The sequence below is a fragment of the Gambusia affinis genome, linkage group LG08 (assembly GCF_019740435.1).
Source record: "Gambusia affinis linkage group LG08, SWU_Gaff_1.0, whole genome shotgun sequence".
In the NCBI taxonomy this organism is placed as follows: Eukaryota; Metazoa; Chordata; class Actinopteri; order Cyprinodontiformes; family Poeciliidae; genus Gambusia; species Gambusia affinis.
Window position 1 is genome coordinate 4,556,645 of NC_057875.1, and position 21,931 is coordinate 4,578,575.

Consider the following 21,931-nt stretch of genomic DNA (forward strand, 5'->3'; position numbering starts at 1 on the left):
AATTTTCCATTTGTTTCCATCTCTTTCTGGTCACCTTGCATGTTTTTTGTATTATTTTAAGTTTTTTATGGTCAACGACGCCTGGATTTCTCTGGACCTGCAGACACCAACATTTTCCCTCTCCCATTGAAGAGTAACATGCTCAGACCTGCCTGCCTCCCTCCTCTTTGTAAATCTGAATAAACAGCCTGACGCCATATGCTTTGGGGAAATCTGCCTATATTAGAATATGGAGGTAGAAATGACTGTACGAAGGTCCTGCACGCTCGTCTGATCATGCACTGACAGCTGCTGCACGGACCCATGCATGGCCTGCTGAACACCAGCTTGGTGGGCATCATGAATGTGAACGGCAGACCAACTCCCTGACAGATTTCCCTGTGTTACCAGAAGAGGGGAGGGGTCAAAGGTTACAGCACACTGTGTCACGGCCCAATGGAGTCTGACATGTGGAGAAAACTCATCCTTTCCAGCCGGATTGCTCATCTCAGGATGCAAAATTAGATCCATCGGAGATTCATGAGAGGCGTCTGACAGCCGGCCTGTCAGACTGTGTGATACGGCCGCGAGTCGCCTCTGCATCACGCTGCTCACATGTGCATGTACAAACTGTCAGGCTGTCATAGCTTAAACATGATGGAAATCACAGGAGATGAACACAAATATTCATAAACAAACACAAACACAACCTCTTTGCACAGTCAGACAAAGTTTTTGAACTGTATTTATTTAGATTCCTGTTCGCTTTAAGAGCTTTATATCACTTAACATCACTGTTTCAATCCTTTAAAACAGCATAAACACAAAGAAGAAAGGCTGTGAGCCATTATTTTAAAAAAAAGACTACAATTCCCAGAAGGCTTTACGCTTCTGCGCATGCGTTCTAATACCATAGCGACATAAACGGTTGTTTTCGGTAGCAACCGTGACTCTGAGGGGAATAAAGTCTTTTTTAAAGGTAAGAAGCGATTGCAAAGTACTCAAGATGCTAAAGGTGGTACATTATAGTGAAACATACACTTATGTATGTTAAAAAGGTCATATTTAACCTTAAATAGGTGATTAAGTGACACCCTTAGCTTCGACGTTAGCTTCAGTCTGATGGAGATAAACTTGAATAAACCATTTACTCTGGAAAATTTCTGGAATTTTATTAAGATGTTTACAGATCAGGATAAATATGATATGAGAAAATATAGCAAAAGGGAAAATAAAATATTTGTGTAATTTCCAGAAGGTTCCATTAATTTCCATCCATTCATCCAACCATCGTTTTATTTAATCATCCGTCCATTTATCCATCCATTTGACCTGCCAGAGAGGATTTGGCAAGTTTCTCAAGAGCATAACCCTCAAAATAAACTCGCTGTTCAGTCCACAAAGTCAGTGCTCTTACAAATGTGCCTCCATAAGGAAATAAACAAACTATCCAATGTATTATTCTGAAGTGTTGTTACAAGAAAGACATGATAAGACGAGTTTTGTGGAAAGTTTATGACAGAATCTGTCTGTAACACATTGATATTGATCAATTTGACGTGGGGGAGACTGTAAAGTCGTACTCAGATTGCGTATTTTTATTACAGTACACATTTAGAACTGCAAAACATTGAAGTATGCAATTACATGACTGTTAGGTAAATTGGTCTAGCTAAATTTTCCCTGTGTGTGTGTGTGTGTGTGGGTGGGTGCGTGTGCGTGTGTGTGTGCGTGTGTGTGTGTGCGCACGTGCATGGTTGTTTGTCCTGTCTGTCTCTGTGTTGCCCTTCGACAGACTGGTGACCTGTCCAGGGTGACCCTGCCTCTCGTCCGAAACCTTAGTTGGAGATAGGCACCAGCACCCCTCCCTACCCCACTAGGGACAAAGGTGTTAGAAAATGGATGGATGGGTTACATATATTTCCCTCTATCTGTGAATCCAACAAATGAAATCACATCAGTATTAGTTCTTCATATTGTTTTCGTAATGAACAAAAACTAGTGAACATAATCCAGCTTCAACTCATAAACCTTGTCATTATTAAACATTTTATTAAAATATAACTAAAATATATTAACTCTGGAAAATAATGTACAAGTGTACCTGAAGGAGAAAAGGTGCAATCAGCAAGTCTTCTTATCGGATGTAATCATGTATGAAATTAAAAAATAAATAGCAGGAAGTTAGGGTGGTCAAAAAACCTCAAATGTTTGTGTTTATTATAGTTCCTGAATTTGACCTGAGATGTGTTTGTGCTATTTGGGAAGGATGTTGTGGACTTAAAATCTTGTCATAATATTTTAACGTATTTATTTCAGTAACAATGAAAGTGATTATAAAAAGCATTTAAAATGTTTAATTCAGCCTTTTTGTGGCAGTAGTTTGTATGGGTGGGACTGTGTTGCACTTACAGACAAACCAACAAAATCAAAAAAGTAAAACTTACCAAACTACTTCAAAATAACAGTTTGAAATCAACAAACTAACAATAATTTTAGTTTTTATGGTTTGTTGACATCATAATGGTTAGCAGAGGTCTGCAACTCCAGTTCTCAATGGTCGGTGTGCACATCCTCGCTAAGATGTGTACCCAGGGCTGGCCCAAAGCTTAGCAAACTAAGAACCGCTTACGGCCCCGTGGAGGTTTGGGCCGGCCCTGTGTGTACCTGCTCCAATAAGTGGCTGAACTACCTCCTCAGTATGCAGTCAGGTCCTCCAGAGTCCTGCTAATCACCTGGTTATTCAGCTCAGGTGAAGCAAAGACACTTCTAGAAGTTGCAGAACATCTTACGTAAAGTTCACTGTTATTACCGTAAACTGTACATAAAAATTCTTATGAAATCATAATAAACTTTGCAATAATTCCTCAACCCCAGTGCTATTTCTGCTGTTTGCTTTGCAAATCAGATGCTGAGGTGGAGCTAGTTCAGAGGTTTTCAGCAAAAGCTGTCTACAGATAAATTCTTTATTAATCTAAATGTTTGCGGCTGGATGTTGCCTGTGACTGAAATCTGAGAATTTAATCAATCAATCAATCAATCAGTCAAACTTTATTTGTATAGCACATTTCAGCATCAAGGCATTTCAAAGTGCTTTACATCAAATCAAACACAAAATACAATGCAACATGGAATCAACAATAAAAACACAACATTAAATCAGATTCCGTCAATAAATTTACAATTGATTACGTTTCAAATACAACTCTAAACAAGTGGGTTTTTAGTTGAGATTTAAAGGAAGTCAGTGTTTCAGCTGTTTTACAGTTTTCTGGAAGTTTGTTCCAGATTTTTGGTGCATAGATGCTGAATGCCGCTTCTCCTCGTTTGGTTCTGGTTCTGGGGACGCAGAGCAGACCAGAACCAGAAGACCTGAGAGTTCTGGAAGGTTGATACAACAGCAGCAGATCTTTAATGTATTGTGGTGCTAAACCATTCAGTGATTTATAGACTAACAACAGTATTTTAAAGTCTATTCTTTGAGCTACAGGGAGCCAGTGGAGGGACTTTAAAACTGGTGTTATGTGCTCTATCTTCCTGGTTTTAGTGAGAACGCGAGCAGCAGCATTCTGGATCAGCTGATCAATTTAAAGAAAGTTGTATTTGTTTTCAGATCGGAACATGTCGTATGTCCTCGATGAGACGGCTTCAGACCTCCCGGTCAGAGACATGACCATCAACTTGTCCCGACTCACCGCCGCTCCACAAAGTGCGTCACTCCTCCTGGATAACGTGTGCACAGACCTATCTGTAGGCCTGTCACAATAAATCAATTAATCACATGATAAATTAAAATGAGCCCAGTAATTTCTATTTGCGTCATTTATTGCTTTTGTCTTTTCTCTCTCTTTTTCAATCAAAAACTGGATGACTAAAGTCATCCGTCTGGTTTATTTTGGATATTTAAAATGTTTTCCAGGTCCAGTGTTAAACATTTGTTAGAATTTAAAGATTATTGATCTTTGAGAGAATGTGTCCTTTCATTATTACAATGTTACCATTACATTACTTTAAAATGGTATCAAAACAATAATTTTATTGTTTCTTCTGGGACAATTAATCGTCCAGCAAAATTTTTCCATTATTATTGTGACAGGCCTACATATGTACAGTTCCTGTTTCTACTGTTAAAAGTTCAACCAGCAACTGGACTTAAATGGATCGAAGTGTATTTTCAGTTATCTCAAACATGTCAACATATTTAACATTGAAATGTTAAATACCCAGTCTGAGGTCTGACGTTAGTAAAGGTGTTGATGCTGTTTCCACCTGCAGATCTGAGTGTGCATCAGCACGCCCGGGAGAAGCAGAACATCGGGAAGATGTCCAGGGATGAGCTGGAGGACCGCTACCTGCGTCTCCTGGAGGAGACGCTGCAGCAAAAACAGCACCTTCACAAACAGAATGACAAGATTAAGAAGTGAGAGGCGCACCCCAATCAGTGTTACTGTTTTCAAATGGATCTGTTCCTCACAAAGGGGCTGACCTGATTTTTATCTTTCATGTTTGCTAGTTATCTTTCTCAGTGTAAGCAATGTGTATGTTTTATAAAAGAATTCCAGTGTGGAGTTCTCCAAGGCAGCTGCTTGGGACTTGTGTTATTTTCAGCCTGCTTTTTGCCCTGCAGCAAACCACGATGGCAATTTATGCTAATGATGCCACAATATACAGCTCTGGAAAAAATGACGAGCCCACTGCACTAAAAATGTCCCCGTTATTCCACCAAATATTGATTTCTGAACTCTTCCTGAGTTAAAATATTAGCATCATTGTTTCTAAATGAATATGAACTTGTTTTCTTTGCTTTATTTGAGGTCTGAAAGCACTGCATCTTTTTCTTTATTTTGAACATTTCTCATTTTTTGCAAATAAATACAACATTTTTACTTGGAGTTTCAGAGACAAGTTGTCAATAGTTCATAGAATAAAAGAACAATGTTTATTGTACTCAAACATAGACCTATAAAGAGTAAAATCAGAGAAACTGGGGTTAGTCGTTGACCCGGCCGTCGCAGTTAGATTCCCGGCCTGGCGACCTTTGCCACATGTCTTCCCCTTCTTTATCACCCACTTTCCCGTCAATTAACTATCAAATAAAGGCCACTAGAGCCAATAAAATCTTTTTTTTTTTTTTTTTTTTAAATCTGAGAAACTGATCACTTTAAGTGGCCTCTTAATTTTTTCCAGAGCTGTATGCCAGGAGTAAAAACAGTATTTGGTAAAAAGTCAACTCAACTACTGAGTTACTGATCAAAACATCTATTATTTAATATTTTATAAATTACTTCATCAGCTGGACCAAAATATAAAGTTACGTGGAAATTTTATATTTTAAAGAGCAAAATTATTCATATATATAACATATTTACAAAATAACAGAATCGGGTTGAAGAAACATTTTTCCAAATCAGTTTTTTTCAATGTAAAACTTCTGAAACTTTAACGAAAACTGCAGGTGTGTTTCTATCTGGTGATTTTTTGGCTAAAACATGTTAGTGGGTAGAAAATTCCGACATTTTACCCAAGTAGGAGTAGAGATACTTAATAACAAAATTACTAAAGTAAAAGTAAAACGTGCAGCATAGTAAAAATACTTCTAAAAGTTTTTTTCTTTTCCCAAAAAAGTTACTCCAGTAAATGTAAATCTGACATTCAGTAACACTGCGACTCTTGACCAGGCTGGGCACGAAGCTGATGAAGCTGGTGAAGGACCGCGGGCGGATGGAGCAGCTGGCTGCCGGCACAGCTCACGCTCCGACCCGATTCAGAGACGTGGAGATGGAGGAAATGGTCGACGAGCTGCAGGAGAAAGTCAGAGCGCTGCAGGGTGAGAAGGAGGGGCTGAAACAGCGCCTCCTTGTGGCCAAACAGCAGATCATCAACTCGTACAGCCGGAGGCAGACGCAGTATGAGCACGTTCCGTCCCGGGTGAACTCTGGCCTGAAGAAACTCAGAGATGATGCTTCATCTCCTGCTCGACCAAGAAGTGAGTCCAGGCTGCCTGCAAAAAAAACCAACAACTGATAATGAAGAGAAACATTTACAGAATGTCAGAGGATGGAGCCAGTTTATTTCATTATAAACACACGGCTGCAGATTATGAATAGAGATGCTCTAATCTGATACTAATGTCTGTTTCAGTCCCAATATTGACAAAAATTCTAACTCAATTTGTCCAATCATAAGGGCAGATCTATTCAGTCTAATTCTACACTTTGTTCTCTGAGTGGCATTATTCTTTATTATTTATTTTACATTATATGATTCCTAATTTCATTTTCTGAACCATTTAACTGAACATTTGTTTTAATTTATTTTTACATTTTTTGACTAAGGTAGTCAACCTATTGTTTTTGAAAGTTTATTATTTATTTTAAATTTGTTGTTATACTCATAATTGCACTGACCGGATAAATTAAAATAGTTTTTACTTCTTTGACCAAGCTTGTGAAGCTGTTGGGGTTTTTAAATGTGCTGTACTGGTGCAGAGTTAGCAAATAAATCTGCTATGCGGTACATTTATGTCTTAAAAAAATGAAAAGAAATGTTTTTAGTGAGATGGGCTGTTTTTCTGTATCTGATCAATATCAATCGATACCAAACCTCAAATATTGGTGTCGGTATCAAAAGTGAAAAAGGTGGAGCAGCATGTCTATTACAATTAGGAGACCGAATCTGTTCAGTTAGGATTTATTAAATCATTATCATGTGAATCTGTTCATTCAGAACTAACTGAATCTGTTCAGTTCAGACCAACTTAATATGGTGAGTCAGTCTCCTCAGAGTCCATTCAGTTATGATCATTTGAATCTCTTCAGTCAGAACCAACTGAATCTGTTCGATAAAGATCATCTGAATCTGTTCACTCAGAAAGATCTGAATCTCTTCAGCCGAGATTATCTGAATCTGTTCATTTCAGACCAACTGAATCTGTTCAGTAAGGATCATCTGAATCTATTCACTCAAAGCCCGTTGAATCATTTCACTTCAGACCGTTTGAATCTGGCAATTCAGAATCACTTGAACCTGTTTAGTATCGACCAGTTGAACCTGGTCAGTAATGATTGTCTGAATCGGTTCAGACCGTTTGGTTCTATTCAGTCAGGATGATAGAAACTCACTCAGTATGTCTCTTCCTCAGGTGGGAGGAGTCTGGAAGGAGGCAGGAGACCTCCGACTGGCCTGATTCCTCGACACGGACACAACCTGCTGGAGGAGGCGAGGGCCGAGATCCGCAACCTGTAACTTCTGTTTGTTTTGCATCATTACCACAAAATCATTAATTATGTGTCTTTTTGTATCATCTGAGTCATATGTTCCATGTTTGTCTCAGAGGTCTCTTGGTTGAATACTATAGAGCCGTTGCAGCGAGACGTCATGCACGCAAGATCCCGCCCCCCATCTCCCTGCTGGAGAGCAAAAAGCTGACAATGACTAGCATTGTTTTTAACTGTCAATTTATCAACGTAACATGCTAAATCTTAAATGTGTGCCTGATATATAAAAGAAAGAGGGACGCAGTGCTTTGCAACTAATTGTCAACATAATGACAACTAATGACAACAAGGTCACAAAAAAGTTTTAATTCAGAGAAAAATAGAGAGAGAGAGAGAGAGAAGGAAGTAATTTGGTTACGCTGGCTTAACTTTGACAAATTATTAAGGATTTCAAAATAAACATCAAGCCTAAAAACATAAAACTGTAACAGACTGAATGTCCTGTTCTTTGTGTGGGAAATGTTTTTGGTGTTGAATCTTGATACAGTCGCTATGGCAACAAGTCTGCGTGTATTGCAGTTGACACAAAGGGTGAGAAAAACGTGGTTTTGGGTTGTTCTTCAACGGTTTTTCTGCTTCATTTTTCCCTTTGCTGTGGCGCACTGCAATAAATTAGTAATACCTAAATCTCGAGGTTTCATTTTGTGAACAGAGTTGTTCTACAGCTGGAGCGCGGTTATGGACGGCATGTAAAAGAATCGTCTTTTTGCCTTGCGGCGTTGTGCGTATGTGCAAAACGTCCGACGTAAACAATAACGTGCAAAGGATTTCTTATTGTAGTGATGAAGCCGCTGTGTGTTTGTTTGAAAATGTTGAGAAAAAGCTCATTCAGAAATGTTTTAGGAGCTGTAGTGAGTGGATGTTTCATGGTGCTCCAGAGAGAACATGGTGGAGTCTCAGCGGAGTCGCATGGAGGAGCTGGAAAGAGCGTCAGAGGATCTGAAGGAGGAGCTGAGGAGGAGGGAGGAGGATTTCGAGGAGAGGCTCCTTCTGGCCCGACAGCAGCAGACTTCCACTCTAAAGTTGGTTTCTTGATGGAGGAGAGCTGCCTGACTGCAGCCAGAGCACGGGGATTTAAACACACCCTGCTTTCCTCGCAGGTCACAGGTCAGCAGCAACGTGTCGATGATCAAACTACAGAAGCAGCTGGCTGACAGATCAAACACCGTGACAGAGCTGGAGAACCGATATCAGCTGCTGCAGGAGGTGAGAAGTTTGATCTAGGATGATCACACATTTAGAGAAACAACCAATCAGAGTCAGGAGGAGGGTCTTAGTGCTGCCAATCATTCTTATGCTCACGCCCTGCCCCTTTCTCATTGCTCTGCTACAGCTGGTTGACCACAACATAGCCTGTCACGCAGTTAGCATGGCCACCAATGATGGCAGATAAACACACATTCACATTAAAATAAAATTAAAAAGGAATCATACCCCAAAAATTGTTAAAATGCTAATTTAAGTCAGATAAAAAACTGGACAGAAATTAGCTGTTAAGGAAAACTTTATTTGATTGGTTGTTTTCAAAAACAACCCATGAGAGCCAGGAGTGTCTTAGCTCTGGCAATCAACCTCATGTACACGCTGCTAAATGTGGCAATGATGTTTGAAGCCCAACATTTCCTTGGGTCAAACCAAGCAGCTGAAATGTTTCTTCTCGTGAGATTTAACGTCCGCATTCAGCGCCGCAGCAGGAGAAACCGAAGCTCACCCGTGTTCTCCAGGCCCAGCGGACGATGAAGGCGAGTAACGACGCGGCGATGGCGAAGGTGGACGAGCTGACGGCGCAGCTGAAAGCCGAGCGCATGAAGAATCTGGAGCTGGACAAGCAGCTGCAGACCGTCAATGTCACCAAGATCCTGGTGGAGCAGGTGAGATGCGGAGCCGTTACCGTGGTTACAGGCATTGCGGTGAGCGCGCTCAGTAGCCTCCGTGTTTGCCGACAGTTACAGGAGCGGATCGGTGACCTGGAGCAGGAGAGGGAGCTGCTGAAGGAGAGCAACAAGAAGCTACTGAACAGGTGAGCAGGTGAACGGCCGGGGCTATGAACTTAAAGTTTAGAGTACCCAAAAATTACTCTCAGGTAAGAGTAGCACTACTTCTACATATTTTTACCCAGGTAAAAGTAAGCAGTAGCCGTCCTATAAGTGATTTAAGTAAGAGTAAAAAAGTATTTGGTAAAAAATCCACTCAAGTACTGAGTACCTGATCAAATTATCATTTAGTATTTAAAAATGACATCAACAGACATATCATCAAAAATATGAAGTTAAGTGGAAATTTTGGTATTTTAGACAAAAAGATAACATTTCATATAGATTAAAAAAAAATCAAATTCAGGCAAGAAAATTTTTTTCTAAATCAATTTCTTTCAATAAAAACTTGAACGTGAACTAAAACTGCAGGTGTGTGTCTGTCTGGTGAATCAAAGTCAAAGTTACTATGGTGATTATTATTTTCGGATAAAAATTTCTCTGATTCTACAGATTTTTCGTCAAACCACTGAAGCGTTACTTATACAATATTAAAAATACATTAAAATATGCAAATAAGCAATTAATTCATTTCCTTTTAAAGCAAGAAAATAAACATTTTACTTCCAAAAATGCAATAACTGCAACTGAAGGTAGAAATATTCTATGTAATGTGTCTTGATGATTATTTCAATAACCAATTTATCATGATTAATCGGATTAATCGTCTAAGCCCTAGACGTTATAGAACGTTATGGACGGGTTGCTGACCTTTAACGTTGTCCAGATTCTCTCAGACTTTAGGTTTCTGTAGTTTCGTGCCTCTGTTGGGTCTGAGCTCAGCTGTGTCTCACCGTCTTCGCCTCCGTTTCTCGTTTTGTCCGCAGCGCCTTCGACGTCTCTCAGCAGCAGAAGTGGCATCTCCAGGAGCAACAGCTGAAGCTGCAGATCGTCCAGCTGGAGACGGCGCTCAAGGCCGACCTTGTGGACAAAAACGAAATCCTGGACAGGATCCAGTCTGAGAGAGGTCTGTTCCCGTCTCATAACGTCAACCTCCAGGTTGAATCAGCTTAATAAGTGACGTAAAATCAGTAAATCTCTCTGACTGATTCAGACAAAAATGAGCAGCTGACAGAAGAAAACCAGAAGCTTCAGCTTCAGTTTCTGGAACAGAAGCAACAAGTGGAGAAACTGAATGATCGTCTGAAGCTCCAGAGCAGAGTGAGCATCTCCACCAAACCGTAACCCTGAGATCTGATCCTTCAGATGATAAATACGCTCAATCGGACGGTCCTCTCTTCACAGGAGAAGGATTACACTGCGGCTGAACTCACAGAGGCCCTGCTGCTCATTAAAGTAGGGAGTTCAAACATTATGACCAAGTCTATCAATCAGTCAAGTTTATTTTATTGCACATATCAGCAACAAGGCAGTTCAAAGCGCTTTACATCATAAAAGCACAAAAATACAAAGTCACAAAACAGTCAACTATTGAGAAAACAAGTAGGCATTGCATCATTACGCATCAAAATGTTGGTTAATGTTTCATTTATTCGGTTCAAAAGCAACTCTAAGCTGGTTGGTTTTTATCCTTGATAAGGATTCAGTGTTTCTGCTATTTTGCAGTTTTCTGGAAGTTTGTCTCAGATTAGAGCAAATATCTTAGTGCGCTTGAATTAAGACCAAACTAACTTACAAGTAACATTTTAGCAAGCCACAGGAGCTTGTCAGTAATTTCTTAATAGTGATTATAAATGACTAAATCCACTGACAGATTATTTTACTGATAACAAGACATTTTTACCATGTTATGCACAAAATAATCTGCCAATGGATCAAGCACTTTTTCAACAGAATTAAGGATTTATTGTTACTTGTAAGTTAGTTTTGTTTAATTTAAGTGCACCAAGATACTTGCACTAGAAACTAGACCGAAATTTCTTGGTAAGATTTTGTGTTTTTGCAGTGATCCTATTGAGCCCCCTGAGCAAAAGTAACATCCAGATCTTTTCTCAGAAGCAGAAGTGTGAGAAGAGCGGAGACCTGGCCTTCCTGTTGGAGGTGGATGAGGATGGGAGCGGCGCCCAGCAGGGCTCCATCAGAGAGCTGCGGGCCGCTCACGCTGAAACCATCCAGGAGCTGGAGAAGACCAGGAACCTCCTGAACATGGAGAGCCAGATCAGCAAAGACTACAAGGTGGAGAAGGACACACAGACCAGCAAACATCACTTTAGCTTCAGAGTTTAGCCGATTAGAACATAAAAACTCTGTTCTGTCTGTTTTCTGTCCCATCGGTCTTCAGGTGGAGCTGGAGGCGGCTTTACGGAAGATGAGCAGCGATAAAGTCGGATTTGAGCAGAAGCTGGAGCGTCAGATTCAGCTGCTGGACGCCAGAGCAGCAAAGATCTCCAAGCTGGAAGGTATTCATCGAAACGTCCATCCACAGTTGGATTTTATTTAAATTTGTCTGTCATTAAAACCAGAGGTTACTGTGTAGACTAAAGACTGAACCTATCTAAATATTTAGTGCCAATCTAAATATTTATATTTAAGCTTATAAATAAGCTTGCTAAGCATTTATTTACCTCCAACTTAAACATTTTCTAGCTTTCTAATTGAATATTTAGCTTCAAACTAATTATTGGGCTTGCTAATAATATAACTCCAAACTAAATATTTAGCTCAAAATTTTGCTAAATTGTTTTAGCTAAATATTTTACTTCAAACTAGTTTTTTAGCTTACTAAGAATGCAGCTCCAAAATAAATACTTACAGCTTCCTAACTAGATATCTAGCACCAAACTAAATGTTTGTTAGATTGCTAACTAAATATTTAGCAACACACTAAACATATAACCTTATAACTAAATATTTTTGCTTTAGTTAGCTAACCAAATATTTAGTTTGCTGATTAAATATGTAGCTCCAAACTAAACCTTTAGCTTTCTAACTAAAAATAAGCTCCAAACAAAATCATTTTTAAGCTTTCTATTTAAATATTTTGTGAATATTTAGTAAACTACATATTTAATTAGCTTATTAAATATTTATATTGAAACTGGGAGATTTATAAATGAATTATTGGCAAAAAATATAATTTTGAAAAATTAACCTCTTCTCTTTTTACAGATTTAAAAAACTAAATTGTTAAAGAATTTGAATTTCTAAAATGAATGTTTTTCTCACACAGAATTACTGTTGCAGGAAAATGTGTATCTTTAAACGATGTTTGTTTACTAGAAGCAAACAAACAAATTTCAGTTTCTGCTCCAGCTGCTTCGATGATCCTTCAGCTGAGTATTTGTTCTGGTTCTGTAGGTCAGCTCAGAGACATTGCTTACGGCACCAAGTCCTTTTCCTTCAAACCGGACATGACGGCTGAAAATGAGGCGGAGATTTCCAATGAAGACGTCCATCTGGGCCGAGGAGAAAACCTCCTGGAGCTGCAGATAGTCTGCGCCTCGCTGACTCCTTCGGCCCTGCAGGCTCTCGGTGACGCAGAGCCCTCCACCTTCTGCACCTACTCCTTCTACCTGTTCGAGCCGCACGCCACTCCAGTGGCGACGGGCCGCAGCCCCAGGTACGGCTTCACCTCCAAGTACGTGATGAACACGGACGAGCGCTTGGTGGAGTACCTGCGCCGCAGCCCGGTGAAGGTGGAGCTGCACCAGGCGCTGGGAGTGGACTGGAGGACGGTGGCGACGGCGCAGCTGTGGCTGCAGCAGCTGCTGGAGCAGCAGGGGAAGGTTTACGGCAGCATCCCGCTGGTTGGTGAGTGACAACGCCCACATGCAACCCGGCAACAAGCTATAATTCATAAATAAAACCACAGGGGAGACGACCGTTGGTCTTATTTGACAGAAATAACGGAGCACAGACCTGTGGAGGACCTGAGTGAAGTTGGTGCCCCCACCTTCAAATAAAACAAAATTGTTTTAAAGATATTAATAAATGTTTCCAGAGGTCATGAAATGTCAACCAGCCTCATCCAACATCTTCAAATCAGGCAAAATGGATCTTAATCAACTCGACTATGTTGGGCAGTAATGATTTTCATTTGTGCTGCTTTCGCTTTGAACATGTTGATGATGTCAAACTTTAATCAGTTTGGCTTTTCTGTGTAAAAAGTAAAAAGTATTTTTATATTTTAATCAGGAATTCATGAAGACGCCCGAAGCTTTGGGTCCCTGGAATACTGGCTGCGACTGAAGAACCCAATAACAGAGACGACCAGCACCAACCGAGACAAGATGAAGGCTGTGGACCAACCACAGGTCGTCCATCAGAACATCCATCCATCCATCCATCTGTCCATCCATCCATCCATATGAACATCCATCCATCCATCCATCCATCAGAACATCCATCCATCCATCAGAACATCCATATGAACATCCATCCATCCATCAGAACATCCATCCATCCATCCATATGAACATCCATCCATCCATCCATCCATCCATCCATCAGAACATCCATCCATCCATCCATATGAACATCCATCCATCCATCCATCCATCCATCAGAACATCCATCAGAACATCCATCCATCCATCTGTCCATCCATCAGAACATCCATCAGAACATCCATCAGAACATCCATCCATCCATCTGTCCATCCATCAGAACATCCATCCATCAGAACATTCATCCATCCATCAGAACATCCATCAGAACATCCATCCATCAGAACATCCATCCATCCATCCGTCCATCGTAGTTCATTCAGTAATTTTCTGTACTTTTTCTCCTTTCTTTTATTTTTCTAACTCAGCCACCGACCGGCGCCAGCAGGAATGAACTCCTGATCTGTGTCCAGCGGTGCCGAGGCCTTCGGTCCAGGAGCCTCGGCTCACCGAGTCCCTACGTCGTCTACAAGTTCTTTGACTTCCCCGATTATCCGACGGCCACCGTGGACGACAGCGGCGAGCCGGAGTTCAACGACCTCAAGTCCTACTCCGTCCTGATGGACGATGACCTGGACCGGTTCCTGAAGACGGAGGGGCTCCAGTTCTACGTGTTCGACTACAAAGAGGAGCAGCTGGATGCCTACCTGGGGAAAACCCGAGTGCCGCTGCTGTCCCTGACCCGAGGTCAGGAGGTCTCAGGTGAGATTTATGAGGGATTTACTGGAATTCAGGTAAATAAGACACTTTAATCATCCTGAGTGGAATAACTCAGAGTTACTGGGCCAGTAGAGCAGGGCCCCGATTTATGTTTGGGGGGTCCTAAAAATATTTTTCTTTTCTCTCTTAACAAAAGCGTGTTTTCCAAATATTTTATCAAAAATATTATAAGTAGTATAAGTAGCTGTATTATAAGTAGTATATCCAATGTTCAAGTATGTAAAAATTATGAAGCTATACTAGATTTCACATTGCAAATGCACAAAATCTTATCAAGTATTTTTGGTTTAGTTTCTTGTGCAAACATCTTGTTACACTTGAAATAAGTAACTTTTCACCAATATAGAGGAGCTTGTTTTAACTCAATAAATCCTTAATATTAATGAAATGGTGCTAAATGTTTGAATTTTTTTCTGTGGGAAAAGTGAACCAACCTTGCTTGTTGTTGCTGCTCAGTTTGGTGTGTTTTTTTTTCAGGTATGTTTGAACTTGCTGATCCCTCTGGAAAACCTGCAGGCAGCTTAGACGTAACGCTGAGGTGGAAGTCCGCCTACAGTCCCTCAGCGGGGATCACCAGAGCTGCTGAAGAGCCCAGATTGTTCCCAGAGCATCAGGCTGGAGAACCGGCCCATCCTCATCAGGAGCAGGTGAACGTTAAGAAGAAAGACGGATGGGGGGAAGATGTTGAAGAGATGCTGGAGGAGGAGATGGAAAAGTTTAGGAGCTCTGACTCTGACGCTGCAACGGTTTCTAAGGTCAGACATTCACCTTTGGCATCTTTGAGTTCACAGTCACTGTGCAGAATTTCAGACAGAGAAAGGTGTTATCGTCTGTTTTAACATTAGGTGGTACTGCCCACAATCAGAGGACCGAGGACACTGGAGCGGGACGGATCAGGGGCCAAACGGGTCACATTTGTTGATGTGACACCTGAAGAAGAAAAGGTGAGATTAGTTTTAAACTATTTGATCCCAAAAACTCTGATTTGTTCATGAAGAAGTGGAGAAACAACTATCAAAACAGAAAAAGTACCAAAATGCGGTAGGTAAAGGGGACTTATTACTCAAAATTCACATTTTACACAAATTTTGTACTTCCATTTGTGTTTCCACTGCTTCTAAACAACCCAAAGCTTAAAAAAGCACTCAAACCGTTTTTTGGCAGTAAGTTCATGTTTTTGGTGTCTGGAAAATGAGCCATTTAAAAAACCTTCCAATTGTTAAATCACATTCAGCGGGAAATACCCGCTACCTAGCAACCCACGTTGAGATCCAGCCCGTTACCTAGCAACCCAAACTGAATTCCACAATGTTCAGTCAGCTGGTTTTGCTGCTATAAGCGCTGAATAATGGCTACTGGAAAACACAAGTGCCTAGTTGTTGACCATCCAGAAACCACTTGCTCCATTCTTGTTGGTTGTGCAGGAGGCTCTGCTAATGCTTTTCAAAGATGTATGGTTGTATAATTGCGCATCTGTTCGCATCCATTTTCCTGCGCGAGTGTAAATGTTGAGTTGGGAGGTGTGGCCTTCAGCAACAGGAGACCCTAAAACAACTCTGAGCAAACTAAAATCTCATTATCTATACAAACATGTAATAAGCATGTTTGTATAGATCCTAGACCTAACCTGTTTAAGGAAGCGTAATAGGTCACCTTTATTGGCTAATATTCAGTTGACGATATCGATTAAGCCACATTTTCTCCATCACAAAGCTCCCATCGCTGTTTGTGAACTTTAGCACCTCGACCAGTAAATCAAAAACAGGCCAAGCACAGTGTTGGAATGCAGAATTGAATTTTAACATAACTAAAGTTTGAAACTAAGCCACCCGTTGCATTTTGATATTGAGTCAGATATTCTTTACTCTTCACGAGGCTTCAGGCCTTCGTCTTTTATGTTCAGTGGATAAAAATTGTTTTCATGTTTCTTTCACAGTTTGATAAACGGAGCTCAGCAGAAAGTCTTCCAGATAAACGGAAGACGACGTTTTCACCTGATGTTCAGGTAAACTCAGACATGAGTTATTCTAACAGTGACTCTTGTGAATGACTCATCCTCCCCCTGACCCGTTTGTCTTCATAGGCGGCGCCCAAAGCTCCTCACAGGACAGCAGAGGAAGGCGATGATGATGAGGAAGAGTCTCATGTTTCCGAAGGGCAGCTGGTTCAGGACCCGCAGTCCTACTCTGACGACTCTGACATCTCCGAGGAAATCATCGAAGGTTGGAATGTTGATCATTAAAAAAAGACTGGATGAACATTTTCCATATTTCAGGGTGAATTTATTTAGCTTTTTATTTAAAATAACTTCCAAATAAAGAGGAAGAGAAAATGTAGCGATGGAGCATCAGTCTGAGATGAATTCAAAGGCTTCGTCTTACAGAGCGCATAAAATCCAGCAAGTTTGATGCTTTACCATGTAAATAAAAAAAGATATTCTGACTTACAGAAATACAGAAACACAAAATCTTACCAAGCATTTTTGTTTGGTTTCTAGTGCAAATATCTTATTCCACCTGAACTGAAACAAAACTAACCTAAGTTTATTTTTTTGTTGTTTTGATTTGTTCCAGATGTGGAGGAAGCTCCAGCTGCTGCTGAGCCTCATGGAGCGTCCGACAGTGACGACTGCATCGTTCAGGGACAGGCAACACAGAGGAAGGTCAGTGAACGCCACATGATGTCATTTAACTAAGGGCGTCCAAAATATGGCCCGGGGTCCATTTGCAGCCGTTTTAATATTTTGTTCTGTCCTTTTTTTTCAGGAAGCAAATGTCAGAATCTTAAAATAAAAGATGTGGAAAGATGACGCTGTTTGCGTTTTAATTTTATTGTTAATGATTAATATCTGCAAGGACAAACACTGACCCAGGTTTTGTTGCTACGCTAAACCTATATTAAAAAATGTTTCCAAACACACAAAAACACAAATAACTCAAATCTTAAGCCTGATTTGTTAAAGCAATTGTCCAATATATGGATACACCAATATGAAAATTTATACCCGATGTCAATACCCGATGTCAGTCTTGCTGTTAAGGCTGATAACCGATATTTACAGATATCCTAGGTATTTTTCTACAGTTCTGACACTTTCTGGGTGTCAGAACAGAAGGTGGGTAGTTCTTTTCCCACCTTCTGAGAAAGAAACTACCAGAGACAGATGGCAACAATATGGACATAAACATTGATTGTTAATTTCGGCCCAGTTTTATTTATTGTGCTGATACCGATATATGAAAAATGACTAATATTGGCCAATACTGATGTTAGTACCGATATATTTTTTTGCATCCTTTGCCTGAAACTGTTTTTTTACATTTTGGACCTACAATTGCTTAAATATTACTGTTCCACTACTACATGTTTAATTAATTATTTTTAAAAAATGTCATACAATTTGTTTTTGCATTTTTATTTTCCTTCTGAGCATTAAAGTTCACAAATTTGTGACTTAAAGGATTAAGAATGACATATTGTTACGTTTTATTCTATTTTCTAACATTTTTAAAACACTAGAACTAACATCAACTCCAGTTTTTTGATTCAATATCTGAAGTCTATTGAATCAATTTCATGACAAATTTTAAAGAAAAACATATTGTACATATAACAGCTTTAGTCTGTGAGTTTGTGTTGTGAACTGAACCATAAAGTTTGTTTTTAAATCCAGCTGCAGCTTCATTAACCTGATTCAGTGAAACGATGTTTGGTTTTCAGCTGTGTGAGCGAGTCCGGGTGGAGGTGGTTTCGCTCAGCTTGACGCCTGAGTCCCGGCTGGCGCTGGACGACACCGTGGTGCGTCTGTTTGTGGAGTACAACTTCCTGGATCTGCCCACCGAGGAGACGCCGCTGTCGCTGCCCAAACCCCCACTGGGCCGCAGCATCAACTTCAACTACAGCAAAGGTCTGTAACTCCCGGATCACGCCTGGTTCTGTTCAGAGACTCTTGAGTTTCAGTTTTCGTTTTGAGCCAAATTCAAGTTTCTGATGCTGAATTTAAACAGGAAGTTTGCTCTGTTAAAGATAGAAAATGGGTTGAAGTCTACGTTTTCACCGCAGCCTGAGGTGATTCAATCTGACTTTTTGTCAAATCAGATTTTTGTGGTCAAAATTTAAAATTAACTTTATATTTTGGTCCATCCGATAATGTAATTTTTAAATATTAAATGACAGTTACTCAGTACTTGAGTAGACTTTTTACCAAGTACTGTTTTGCTCTAACTTGAGTAATTTCTTGGATGGCTACTTTTTACTTTTACTTAAAATTATATTGAAGTAGTTCTACTCTTACTTGAGTCCAATTTTTGGCTACTCTGCCACCTCTGACTAAAACAGACTCTGATTCATCTGTACTTTGTTGAAATCTGCAGCTCTGCATACTTGAGTGAGCACAAATCCAGAGAGATTTTTTTTTAACTTACATAAAAAGGCTAGTTTGTACTGATAACCAGCATTTAAACTGGTTTAAATGTAATACATTTTACAAAAACAGATAAAGCCAACTTGCTTCACAGTTTGAGAGCGTAATTACGACCCCAGAAGAAATCCCGTTATGCTTATTGTTTGTGTGTTTGTAACATTTGTTTGTTGGCTTGTTTGTGTTTCCGTAGTGATTCTTGTAGACGCAGAGAACAACGCAGCGAGGCGACGGCTGCTAAAGGAAGTCCTGCAGGGCCGAAACTCTCAGATGGAGAGGTAAGCAATATTATAACATTTAACTAAAACCAGCAAATAATAAAAACTGGAATTGAGAAAACATTTTCATTAACTGAAATAAATAAAAACTAAATTAAAGGGGGAAAAAACTACAACTAACTGGAACAATATTGTGCATTTATAAAACTTCTGTTGAGTATTCATTACCCGTTTGATGTAAACATAATCACAATACTTTGAATTTTTAACCAAAGATTGAAAAAACTAAAACTACTACTGCAACTAATAAAAGCTAAACTAAAACTAAACAATATGTAACTAATAATAACTAGCAAATCCACTCTAAAAACTAATTAAAACTAACTGAATTGGATAAACAAAAGGTCACAATAAAATAAAACTAAACTATTAAAACCGTGGAGGTCAGGAGATGAGAACGGTGAGACAGGAAGTGACATCAAGATGACTACCCAAGTATGCTATCGCTAACCAGATTACATGGGATGTGTTTAGGATGGAAATACCTTTATTATGTTGTATATATTATGACAGAATATATAAATAATAATAACAGTGTAAATGTCTTCAGGAAAGTGAACATTTATTGGTTTTAAGTCTGTTGGGAGGAGCTTTGAGTTTAAACAGGTTCATCTCTGTTTTCCAGGAATATTCCCGTTTTTATGCATCAGATTGCTCTGGAAGTGTTTCAGTGTTCAGTTAATCTCTTACTTTCATCTGTTAGTGAATAAAACATGATTCCTTGATGTGGCCGCATTTTCCTCCAGCAGGATCTGGAGATCAGATATGAAGGAAGGAAACCAGAGCCAGCTGTTAGTCTGGCAACGAAACAAAAGAAAAACCAACAAACCTGCAGGCCAACCGCTGAGGAAGCTGCTTTGTCAAAGAGATTGATATTTAAATATACAATTTAAATGTTTCAAGGAACTTTTAAATGTTAAACCAAACAAAAAGTCAAATCATCATGAGAGCCTCAGTTTAATCAGTTTCCAGTTTTAGCATGAAATTAAATTTTATATCTTCATCCAGTGGTTGAATGAATGGAAATTAGCCAAAGTTATCATTTTGGCCCATTTTAGCTTATACACTGTTCCATCTGACGCTGTATTGAATTTCTAGAGACTGTGATTTTCTACTAGATTTTAAACCGATCCCACATTTCAGAAAGGGAGGGACAAATGTTTGTGTCACTCGCTGCGTTTCTGTTACAAATGTGATCAAAACTTTGTTTATTATTCTGCTAATGTCGAAAAAACTAAACTTTGCAATTGCTATGTTTTCATTAAATACGAAACACAATTAAAATCGCACCTGAATAAGTTTGATGATGATGATGATGATGATGATGATGTGTCTGCTAACAGAATCCGGTTCACAGTGGTGAGCGAGCCGCCGGAAGAAGAGGAGCAAGAGAGGGAGTGTGAGGATGTGGGCGTGGCCTATCTGAGGATCCCAGAGATCCTGGAGAAACAGGCGGATATGATGGAGGCCAGCCTGAGCGGTGAGCACACACACACCCACACACACACACACACACAGAGAGTAAAAGGATCATCTGATTCAGCTCCGTCATTAAGATCTACCAGTTACGATTTGTAAAGTGGACTTGTTTCAATATGGCCGCCCTCCGCCTCAGCAGTAGTAAGATGTGGTGGAAACATGTTTATTTTTACAGGAAGTCACACATGTAAGAGTTCATCTAAGGTCAGCGTTACATGCAGTGCCTGCAGCTCTAAACTGAACAAATTGAAAATGGTGTTAGCTTGTGGAAAGTGAAGTTTAAATGATGTAAGAGCTTTTGAAAACAAATTTCATGGGCACCGCCATGTTCCGACTTGTTAACTAGAACGTTATGTTATGTCAAACGCAGCTCCGTTCCTACTTCCCAGGTTTACTGGAAAGCTACGACTCAAAGATCTGTACAGTTTTATATTCAGATGCCTGCTTTAATAAATATTTTAAAGATTTGAAGAAGGTTGCAGATCTTTTTTCACCAACAAATAGTACTTCTTTAAGTATTTTTTGTTTTTTACTATTTTTTGTTCCAAAATCTGCAGATCTGTCAGTTTCTTTGCTTATTTCTGCAGCTATATCTCCCCTCTACTGCTCAGTATCTCCATGTCTCTGCAGTGCTGGACGTGGAGGACAGCAGCCAGGTGGTGGGACAGCTGACCGTGTCCATGGAGGGACTCCAGGCTCTGCGGGCCATCATGGAGGACCAGGACCTGGAGTGAAGCTGCAGCTCTTGATTTCAGGAGGATTCGGTTCGCTGTTCTGTTGGTCCATTAGGATAAACGGAGAGTAAAGCTTCCTGGTTTTTAAACGTCCAGGAGAGACTTTGAACTGCACAGTGGGAATCAACGAGAGTGATTCTTTCAGCTCCAGAGCCTCAGCTGACAGGAAGCTGCCTGTAAATATGATCACTCCTTAATTTGTTAGAATCTCTGATCCGTTTCCCATCTTCAGATCTCTCACTGCCAATCAGACGAAGTCAGGACAGACAGGATAATGTCAAACACAGCGTTGTGCATTTTCTGCAGTCTGTGAGCTGTTTGGACTCAGGTTATCTGCAGAAGCTGTTATTCTGCAGGTTGGAGGAGCTCATCTGGCTAGTCAGCCTCAGGTGGTTCCTCCTGCAGCGCCGACAGGTGAGAAAACACCTGAATGTTTTACCGTTTCACTTCCGATGACGAGAAACAAGCAAAAACAACGCCTCACTTGATTTCATGTTTTTATACCAGACTGAGCAAACAGTCTCACTCTGTGCCCTAAATTATTTTGAACGTAGATCTTTCTAATAAACGTTTCTTCAGAGTCCAAACATGCCTGTTCTGGAAATGTTATTCTCTTTATTTCAAGACAAAACACACAAGTTTTAGAAACCTTGTTGAAAGTAAGA

The 21,931-nt window shown here is 40.0% G+C and overlaps 1 protein-coding gene across 1 annotated transcript; it reads left to right on the forward strand.

The window, feature by feature from the left end:
* Positions 1-851: 851 nt before the first annotated feature.
* rpgrip1l (RPGRIP1 like) lies at positions 852-21,853 on the forward strand. The gene is made up of 26 exons (XM_044125912.1): positions 852-958; positions 3,593-3,688; positions 4,255-4,399; positions 5,658-5,965; positions 7,121-7,220; positions 8,135-8,278; positions 8,357-8,462; positions 8,981-9,127; positions 9,203-9,276; positions 10,117-10,256; positions 10,344-10,450; positions 10,535-10,585; positions 11,246-11,425; positions 11,532-11,649; positions 12,548-13,000; positions 13,385-13,503; positions 14,004-14,337; positions 14,833-15,110; positions 15,201-15,299; positions 16,292-16,360; positions 16,439-16,577; positions 16,929-17,017; positions 18,076-18,262; positions 18,969-19,053; positions 20,397-20,533; positions 21,163-21,853. Exons 2-26 carry the CDS (start codon positions 3,601-3,603, stop codon positions 21,264-21,266), a joined length of 3,801 nt encoding a protein of 1,266 aa, XP_043981847.1. The 5' UTR covers positions 852-958; positions 3,593-3,600; the 3' UTR covers positions 21,267-21,853.
* The last annotated feature ends 78 nt before the right edge of the window (positions 21,854-21,931 follow it).